We start from the raw sequence: 10,260 nt of genomic DNA, 5'->3' as shown, positions 1-10,260 counted from the left end.
GGGGGGGTGGAGGGAGGTGGGATGGGAAGGAGAACGTTGCTGGGAAAGGAGGGAAAATGGACTGAACCACCATGTTGTTGTTTGCGGTTTGAAACGCTGCCCTTGGGGACCGGGACAATAAGAGAAAGCGGCACGGACGGGCAGAGCGGGGGGTGGCACCGGCTGCGAAAGGGGAGAAAGCTGCAAGGGCGAAGGGCTGGCAAGTCCCACCGCCATCATTTGGGGAGGAAAAGGGGGGTGGGGGCTGTGTACCAAAGGGGGCCAGGGAAGGAGCGAGGCAGGGAGGGCTGGCTGGGGTCTGGACCCCCCGGCCCCCCCCCCCCCGCCCCTGCCACCAGCCCCGAGCAGGATTCAGCCCTCCCGGCGCTGGGAGCGCTGCCCTCCCGGAGCGGGTGGGAGATCCCGCAAAACGGGGGGGGATGCTGGAAAAGTAGTTTCGGTGGCACCGGCAGCGTTAGCGGTGATGCTGACGGTACCGAGGGGCGGGGTGACGCTGCGGGACGGTTACAATCACGGTGAGGGTTTTGCTGAGCTGTGACTTCTCCCCCAGCCAAGATGCCCGTGTCCAGGATGCGCATGAGGCCCTGGCTGGAAATGCAGATTAACTCCAATCAAATACCAGGACTGATCTGGATTAACAAGGTGAGGGTGGTTTATTGCTATCATTATCATTACTGTGACTTCTGGATCATGAACCAATTCTTAGATGACACCAAACGTGAGTCAAGATCATAAAGGAAAACCTGGTTTAAAAACCAGCTGGTTTTGTTTCCAGGAAAGGCTCCTCTGGTTGGTACAGAAGGTAGAGGTTCCAGTTTTATTGTCCTGGGAAAACTTGTAGGAGGGAAATGAGAAATTAAAGCAGCCTGGACATGATGGAAAACCAAGATAACTCCAAGTTCTCTTAACTCCTGCTGTTCACTGGAGCCAGGTCACCTGCTGTCCCAGTTGGGTAGCTACTGCTGCACTCCCAGTTGCTCCCAGTTTTAGATTTGGCCTGAAAGAAATTGGATTTGTCTCTTTTTGGTGGGGAAGGCACATCCCTGTAGGTGCAGCACAGGGTGGGATCACTGGGCTTAGAGACCCAGGTCTCTTTCTTGGAAATTTCCCTAGCCATCCCCTGGGGATACTGAAGCTGGGACATTTTTCTTGGGATTCCTGCAGCATCTTTTGGGCAAATTTCAGGAGAGATTCTCCACCAAAGTCTGCCTAGAAAATATAGTTTACCTAGAAATGTAGTTTATGACATAGCAATAGATTAGATGCAATTAAGTGATTCTGTGATAAAATTGACAATATGACTTGCTGCCCCTGTACCCTACCCCATGTGGCTTTTCCAGTTCCAGAACTCCTAAAACCCTTGTGTGCACTGAGCAGAACAGGTGGAAATTGGCTGCTCAGTGAAGAGACAGAGCAGAGGGTTTATCAATTTCCTGAGCTGCTCCTGAGAATCCTCTGGTTAAATCCATTGTTTGCACCTGGCACCTGCTGCTGCTTCTGAAGTTCAGATTTCTGTTGGTTTAACTGCAGGATAAGATGATTTTTCAAATCCCATGGAAACATGCAGCTAAGCATGGCTGGGACATGGAGAAAGATGCCTGCCTTTTCCGGAGCTGGGCCATCCATACAGGTGAGTGCTGGCCTTGGATTCCCACATGAACACCTGGCCTGCTTGCAGCTGGATAAGCTTCATTTTCTTCCCAGGAGCTGGCGTAGGGCTGTGCTTTGGGTTTAGGATGAGAATTATGTTGATAACAGACCGGTGGTTTAGTTGCTGCTAAGCACCAAGTTAAGGGCTTTTCAGCTTCTCCTGCCCTGCCAGGGGGAGTCTGGGGGTGCAGGAGGGGGCACAGAAGGGACAGCTGAGCCCTGCTGGCCCAAGGGATGGTCCTGACCACAGGACATCATGCCCAGCATGGAAAATGAGGGAAGCTGGATGGGGAAGTGGTGATGGCTGCTGGGGAACAGGCTGGGCTTGGGTCAGCAACTGCACTGGGCATCCCTTGCTTGGGGTAAAGTATTCACAATTAATGTTAACAATAAATAACATTATTAACAATACTAGTTAATATTAATAATACCATTATTTTATCTTCCTTTTCTTTCCTATTAAACTACTTTTATCTCAACTCACCATTTTTACCCTTAAATTTCCCCCCCACCCCCCATTTCCTCCCCATCCCACTGTGGGGGGAGCTGAGGGAAGGGCTGTGTGGTTCAGCTGCTGCTGGGTGAAACCACCACAGTGGCTCCAACAAGGCATTTTTTCTGTCCTGACTTACACCTCAGGTAGTTACATTCACTTCTAGCATATAAGTCAGAGAAAAAAGAACAACAACTTACTTTTTTTCCCCCTGGGTGGGACGGACCAGCACTGCAACAAAAAAGCCTCATCTCTTCTTTCAGGGAGGTACAAAGTAGGTGAGAAAGACCCTGACCCGAAAACCTGGAAGGCAAATTTCCGCTGTGCTATGAATTCCCTGCCTGACATCGAGGAGGTGAAGGATAAAAGCATCAACAAAGGCTCCAGTGCTGTCAGGGTGTACAGGATGCTGCCACCCTTGACAAAGGACCAGAAGAAGGGTAAGTCCTCAGCAGCCTCTGCGCCCAGTCTGCTTAAATGTCCTGCTCTAGGACAACAGACCTGCTGGTCGTTGGGTGGGGACAATCCCTGGTTATTGCCGTGGGTACCAGTTTGTACAAAGTGTTTGTTTTATCCCAAAGCCTTTAAATCTGCCTCAGGGCATCCCTGGGAGGTGGTGGGGCCTGGGCCAGAGGTGGCAGAGCTTGGTGAGCAGAGCTCAAAGCTGCAAGAGCTTGTGCTCGCCTCTGTTGTCAGCCCTGCAACCCTTTCTCACCCTTGTCTTATTTTTATTTCACAGAAAGGAAGTCGAAGTCATCGAGAGAAGCAAGAAGCAGGAGCAAGAGGAAGGTAAGTGTCTGTAGAGGCAGCTGAAGAAGCTCGAGGTTTTGGTGGTTTTCATACTTAGTTTTTTTTCATATGGGAACCTGTACGTTCTCGGGCGAGTCCTTCATTCTTTGCCCTTGTTTTTGTAGTCATACGAGGACATGAAGACAGAGGAGTCAACGGAAAGACTAACCAACACTCCCCTGCCAGATGACCACAGTGGCTACACCATTCATGACTACACAGGGCAGGAAGTGGAGGCTGAGAGCCCGTCCATCACCTTAGGTGAGAGGCAGGCGCCGGCGCTGCTGAAGCCACGATCCCGGCACCAGAAGTCAAAGACTTGGCTCTTGGGGCTGGGGTGGCTGTGCTGCCAGGCGGGCAGGGAGGATGTGGAGGAGGTTGTGTCTCTCCTGTGAATGCCAACCACTCCTGGTGTGTCCTGCAGACCTGTCCCTGTGCGAGGTGGGCAGCTCGCTGACGGGCGCTCTGACCGACTGGAGGCCATCCATGGAGATCACCTCAGCTGACAGCACCAATGACCTCTACCAGTTCCAAGTGTCTCCCTTGGCTTCATCCTCAGAAGGTTGGTATTGCTTTCTTCCTACCTTGGTCTTTCCTCACTGTACCAGAGGCAGGTTGGAGGGCAGGCAGCGGGATGAAGGAGCGCCTGGGGGATCAGGAGAAACAAGAGTTGTCTTGTAGGAAAAAAACCAAGCCCAACCTCCCCACCTGATGGATTTGGGTGGCTGAAGCTACCCAAGCAACCAGGTTGCAGAGGGACATGTGCCACCTGCAGAACTGGTTGCTCATGGGTGAAAGGCTCCAAAATGCCATTTACTTCGCACATGTGGGTGCAGGGGCAGGTTTCATCTTGCAGGCTCAGCATGATGGCAAGGACAGGTCAGCCCATGAGGAACAGGAGAGATTTCTGGGCCAGGAGGGTGGAATTGGGGATTCCCAGGGCTGGAAGGAAGCAATAGCAGAAGCAGGACAGAGTTAGGCTCAATAGTGACAGTGCAGGTAACTGTGCTCCCCAGTGGGGAAAACAAATCATTCAGGTGGATGTAGCAGGGCAGCCCTTACTTGGGGTGCAAATCACCCTCCTCCTGCCAACCACACGGGCTGGGCTTTGGTGGCTCTTAGGAAGCTGCCAGAGCCCTGCACTTGTTAAAGAGCATCCAAGAGGAGGGGGCTCAAAGCCATGTCCCCTGCCCCAATGTCACCCAGGGGCTGGGGGGAAGCCAAAGGTAGGGCTTGTGTGACAAGAGAACATGAGGTGGGTTGTGTGGCAAAGAAGCAGAAGCGTGAGGGCTGGTGTGCAAGAATCTGACATCTATGTAACATCTGTTTTCTGCTTCTTTTTTATGTACTTACAAAACAGTCACAGATGAAGATGAAGAGGAAATTAATTCAGAGATTCTTAAGGTAAAACCAGCCCTTCTGGTCAGAATCCCATTGGCCAAAGCTGCTGCTTGCACCAAGTTAGGAAGGGAAGCAGCTGTTTGATCCAGTCCTAGATGAGCTGAACACAGACTTGTGAAATCCAGGAGCCTTCTTTAATGAGGGAGCCTGAAAAATGAAAATAAAAAGAAGGCTACTTCACAAGCATGAGCTGGAGAGGACACATCCATGGAAATAATTCCTCTCCATGTGAAAGTCAGAGCAAGGTGTTGTGCCCTGCTAGATTTGGAGGCTGCTGGATTAGAGCCTGCAAAGCTGCTCTAAACTCTTTATTTTGTGCTTCCCTCCACCTCTGACATGTTTGGCTATTAATCTATGTGTCTAGACATGTCATCCTGCTGATTAGATGGGGGCTTCATCTCTGAAGGTGCTCCAGCTCTCCCTGTTTGGCATCCACTTTTTTTTTTCTTTTAAACTGGAAGTAAACAGAGTTTTATGTATTTTAGAGAAGACATGATGTGACCTTTTTTGCTTCCCTGTCTCCTATCAAAGAGAGAGGAATGAAATGTTGCCCTGAGAGAAGGAAGGAGGGGTTTTAACCATCATCTCCTTGTTCCCTGGCAGCTGCTGGAGCCTGCCCAGGACTGGCACACCACCAGTGTTGGGGGCAAAGGCTTCCTCACCAACGAGCCAGGCTCACAGAGCATGGGCAGCACCTACAGCTGCAAGGAGCAGGACGGGGAGATCGACACCACTTCAGGTACAAGCTCCTTTGGGGGCACCCACGGGCACAGGACCAGGCACAGGGTGGTTTGCAGGTGGGACAGGAGCTGGGAGGGAGTGAAGCCAAGGAGGGGGGAATTCACACATCCCTGTGTGGCTGGAGATTTCTGAGTTGGAAGGCTGCAGGGGATCTGGTGAAATAAAAAGGAGAAAAATGCCTCCTGTAAGAGGATGGTGCAGGTTTGTCCCAGGGTTGTGCCCATGGGAACTGTGCCAGCTTTCAGGGACTCCTTCCAGTGGAGCTGGAGGATTTCCACCCACAATAGCTGAGGTGGGGCAGTTTAGCCAAACGTTTGGAGTATTTTAGCAAAATATTAGTCTAAGGTATTTACTGACATCAGAGAAATCTTTCAGTTTCAAATATTTATATTTATATACATCTACACACTGTTTTGCTCTCGCTGCAAGTGATTCAATACTCATTCATGGTTTATTTTGTCTAGGAGAGCTGGAGCTCAGGCTCTTTGACCAGAAAAGCAGCCTAGAATTCTCCTGGCTGGACATGATGAGACCCAGCATTCAAGTTGTCTCCTGTGGCCTGTAAACCTCTGGCCTCCCCCAGCCACAAACTGCTCTTGGGTAGGAGAACTTTGACAAGCCTGAAGAGAATGGAAGAAAATTGTTTGTTACTGACTGAGCAAAGAAAGTAGCTTCTATATTCCATTTAACTTTTAGGCCTGGGAAGGTTAGTAAGAAAAACCCCTATTAGAAATAAATGAAAACCCAAGGAATGTCATCTCACCAGCAGGACTCCAGGCACCAGAGCTGCTCAGCTGCTGAGTGCACCTTGGAATCACCCCAGGGGAAGTTGTCCGTGTGCCCTGGGGTCCCCACTGGTGGGATCCAGCTGAGTGGTGGCCCAGGGAGGAGGTCACTGGCCACTCCTGTGGGATGAGCACTTTACCCACCCCATGCTGAGGAGGGACACTGCAAATGGGGGGTCCTCCCTGCTGGGTTTGGTGCAACACTGGTGGCGTTTGGCTTAGCAACTGTCATAACACTTTGTCAGAAAAAATTGCACTAATGGGCCCTCTCCTCTTTGATTTGCCACAAGACATCCTTCATCTTTCAGATCTTTCAACTATGTAAAGAGTTTAGACCAATAAAATGTGAAAATTCACTTTAGGCTTTGCTTCCATGGAGAACAGGTATCCAGCTCTGCTCCTAGGCTGTTATCTGCTGGCAGGCATGGCATGGCATGGCATGGCACCCCCCAGCACAGAGCTGCTGCATGAACCACTTGTTTTGCACTGATGGGGCAGAGCTCTGTCCTCAGCCCATGCCTTCCCCAGATCCCCTGCAGCTCTCCTGGGGTCCAAGGCTCCAGTTTGTGTCCCAGCATGTAGGGATCAATCAGTAAGCTGTAACAGACTATTTTCTTGTACATTTTATTTTTGTATATAAAGTGTTGTATATTTGTTCTAATAAAAACCATTTTATATATGACATGTTTACTTTTTCTCATGGGAGAGCTTGGAGGATACATTCCAGATTCCTTAAAACACCCAAGCAGATGCTGACAGAGACAGTCAGAGGGGTTTTTTTCATGAGTCATGAAAGCACAGGGAATTTAGCCCAGTTTGCTCCCATTTTCTATCCCTCCTTTCTCAGTGCAGCTGATGGGTGGAATCCTGCTCAGCCTGGGGAGGGAAGGCCAGGTCCTGTGCACTTGTGGGGTGGTTGGGTTGTGTCTGTCATCACCTGTCTTGCCCAGGGAAGCTGTGGCTGCCCCATCCCTGGCAGTGCTGAAGGGCAGGTTGGATGGGGCTTGGAGCAGCCTGGGCTGGTGGGAGGTGTCCCTGCCCACGCAGGGGGTTAGAACCAGATCACTTTTAAGGTCCCTTCCAGCCCAAACCAGCCTGTGAGCTGCCAGTCAGCCCTCCCTTAGAGCAGGGTTACAGGCTGTGTCATTAAAACCCTTTGGCACCACATCCCTGCTCTGGATGTCCCCACCAGCTCCTGCAGTCAGCAGTGAGGACCTAGTGAAACCACTGGGTCTTGTCTACAGAGAAAACACACGCCCAGTTCCCCAGGCAAGGGGACAGCAGGCCAGGTTTTCACTGGGTATCTGATGCCTTTGTCATGCTTGCAGGCTGGAGGGGTCTGAATGTACTTGTGTCTGGGGTGGGAGATGAGAGGCTGATGGAACGTGCCTGCAGCTGCAGCCACTGGCTCCTACACAGCCTGGAAACCCCCTGCTCTGAGCAGAGCTGTGCTGGGATGGCCTTTGGGAAGCTCTGCATTCCCTGGGCCAGAGCGAGGGCGGCTGGAGGAGAGGGAGGACCCAGCCCAAAGGGCTGAACAAAGCAGACACTTCCTACAGCCTTTGGCACAGTCTCCCTGCCCACTCAGGCTGCAGGGACAGCCGGGGGGTGCACTGAGGGGACAGGGGAAAAGCAAGGGGGGGACACACACACTCCAATCCAGCCCAGCTCCAAAGGGGCAGACAGGGCAGAGCAGAGACCACAGCTGCCTCCCATCACTGCCACCCAAAAAACCCCCTCATGCAGCCACCCCAAACCCTGCATGGATCTAGAGCAGGAACATTCTGTGCAATCCCAGCCACAGCAGCAGGGACCACCAGGGTGAGAATGGAGCTGCTGGACCTTTGCACACCCAGGAAGGGACATCAACACCACCAGAGGAAACAGCTTTTGTTTAGGAACTGCTGCAAGTTTGTTACACACCCGCGGGAGGGGAGAGAAGGGAAACTTTCTATGATGCAAACGTAGCTAAAAATAAGGTAAGAGGTGATTTTGCCCATTCATGCATTAAAAGGAGCAAGTTTCACCGTTATGCTGAGATACAAAAAAAAAAACCACCCCAACCAAACCAACACACACCAGCAAAACCCAGCTCTTACATTTGTCACAGCTAAAAGGTTTGACCAAGACTTGAGGACAGAAGGAAACAGCAGCCAGTGCCTCAGGCCCAGGGACCACAGACAAGCTCCAGGTATGTCTGTACCAGCACAGAGGAGATACTTTCCCTGCCCCCCTGCCCAGGTACCCACTTGACTGAGGTGTTTTGCCAGTGAAAAGTGGTGAAGCGCCGAGATGGGGTGAATTTTATCTGTCTGGTCACTTCTCTGGGTGAACAACTGCCAAGTTCAAAGTATTTTGTTGTTGTTTTTGAACTCTTTGGGAGGGGGGCAAAAAACCCCAACAAAGCAGAGTCAAGCTCTCCAGCTCAGGAGGGATGTGACTTGCCAGATCCCAGCTGAGCCTCAGCACCTGCCCAACTGGCTCCTCCATCACCTCCTGGCCTGGGGGGATTTGCAGAGGTGACATTTCTCCTCCCAGTCCAAGCAAAGGAGACCTTCAGGCTGCTGGTACCCAGAGGAGCATCACGAGCTCTTTAAGATAAAACTCCTGCATGGGCTGTGCAATTAAAAAAGGTTTAAAACCTTAACATTGGATTCTTCTGAACATGTCTGTCCTAATCAAGCTCTTTATAAACCCATGCTGGGACCAGGGCTGCCTGCACCTTCACTGGGCACACAGGTACCTCCAGCTGGGAGCAGTGGCAACACCAGGAGGGCTTGCCCTGCCTAACCCAGACACAGCAATAAAGGCAAATTTTTATGGGCCAGGCCAAAGGGCAGGAGGCTCTCTCTTGTGCTATGAACTTTGCATGAGGGTGAGGAAGTTCCATAGGCAAAGCAACTGCTGGAAAAGGAAAGGGATATCACCTCTCTGTGGTGGCAACAAAAGGAGTCCTTGTGTCACCAGTGGGCAGCAGGGAACTGACTGGAGCTCCTGCTGCAGGTGGCTCCAGGGAGGTTGTCCACCCTCACCCCACACCAACCACCCTGGGCTGCAGCTTTCTTGCAAACCCTGACACTACTGAAACACAAACCTGGAGCTTTAGGATGTCAACAGGGCAAAACCTCTGGAGAATAACAGCACAGTCCCAGCAACAGTCCCAGGACCCCAACCTGGGAGAGCCCACCAGCCACTTGGGCACTGATTCTGCTGCTGCCCCAGTGGGGCAGAGCCTGGGTGATGCCCCCAGGGACTGGCAGTGCTGCAGGGACAAGGACACCCCACAGGGTGAACTGCAGCTTCTCCTGCTGGAAACCCTTGACCTAAAGAGTTGTTGCTTCTCATAGAATGAATTTCACCCAATCTTTGTCCAAATGACTTGCTTCAAATGCCCTTCCAGAAAGAGAGTGCAGCACAACTTCCTCCCCTGTGGGCTGCTCAGCACATGGCTCGTAATTTAATCACTCATTAGGAGCAACCTGTGAGCAGCTCAGCACCATGTTGCCCAAAGGAGCCTTTTGCTCTTGCTTGGCTGCCCAGAGTGGGGACACCTCGGGTGAGCTTTGCTCGCCTGGCAGCAGAGCCTGCAATTACAGTTTCACCTTTATTTGCCAGGCTGATTGACTCCTGATAATTGGCCACATTTCCTGGCAGTCGCATGACTTATGATCTCACACCTACAAAGGACTGCAGTGCTTCAGACCAAAGGTATGAATTTATAACTGCAAAAATATAGAGGAATATTTGTTTGTGGTGCAAAGGCAAACTATGGCTTAGATAGCAGATGAGAGTGCAACCATTATTTCTCTGCTGTTGTGCTGGATTATTCCTCCTCCTGGTTACCCAAGGGTCAATTTTTCCCCCATGCTTGTACACACAACACAAGGAGGACAGAAACCTCCCCCAAAGGCTCATGAGGGCCAAGGGAAGCAGAGCTGTCTGTAGAAAAGCCTATTTTAGAGCTTAGATGAGGAAAAAGCTGCCCTAGGAATGGAGGCAAGTCACATGTTCATGGGTGAATTGCACCTGGGTTGTTTTCTCCTACACTAAGTGCTTCAGTCTATCCGCACCCTTTTCCACACTTCAGAGCTCCTTTTTCTCCCCCCTTTTTCCATCCCCTTCAATATTTCTCTCCCTGTTAAACTCACCCCATCCCTCCCCAGCCTTCTCACAAACAAAATAAACAAGGTGACAATAACAGCACCTTCGTGGGGGCAGCACCGTACGTGTAGCTCAAGCTGCCTGCATGCTAGGGCCCTCCCCTCCAACCTTTGGCCTTCTCTGTTCTGGTAACATCAGGATGCAAACCCTCCCGAGCTGGGCTGCAGGTGGCCACCCCATCCCAGCAGCTGGGAGGGCTGGGGAGAACTTCCCAAGTCCCTTTTCCAAGCTCAAGCACCA

General features: G+C 51.5%; 1 protein-coding gene across 1 annotated transcript; it reads left to right on the top strand.

Annotated features, from left to right (window-relative positions):
* The first annotated feature begins 555 nt into the window (after positions 1-555).
* Positions 556-5,639, top strand: IRF1 (interferon regulatory factor 1). The gene is made up of 9 exons (XM_010001217.1): positions 556-642; positions 1,531-1,630; positions 2,407-2,583; positions 2,883-2,932; positions 3,058-3,193; positions 3,357-3,494; positions 4,293-4,336; positions 4,937-5,072; positions 5,539-5,639. Exons 1-9 carry the CDS (start codon positions 556-558, stop codon positions 5,637-5,639), a joined length of 969 nt encoding a protein of 322 aa, XP_009999519.1.
* Positions 5,640-10,260: the final 4,621 nt, after the last annotated feature.

The sequence above is a fragment of the Chaetura pelagica genome, unplaced genomic scaffold (genome assembly GCF_000747805.2).
Source record: "Chaetura pelagica isolate M959 unplaced genomic scaffold, ChaPel_1.0 scaffold177, whole genome shotgun sequence".
In the NCBI taxonomy this organism is placed as follows: Eukaryota; Metazoa; Chordata; class Aves; order Apodiformes; family Apodidae; genus Chaetura; species Chaetura pelagica.
The sequence above is the reverse complement of the archived record's forward strand: the minus strand, read 5'-3'. Positions and strand labels throughout refer to the sequence as shown.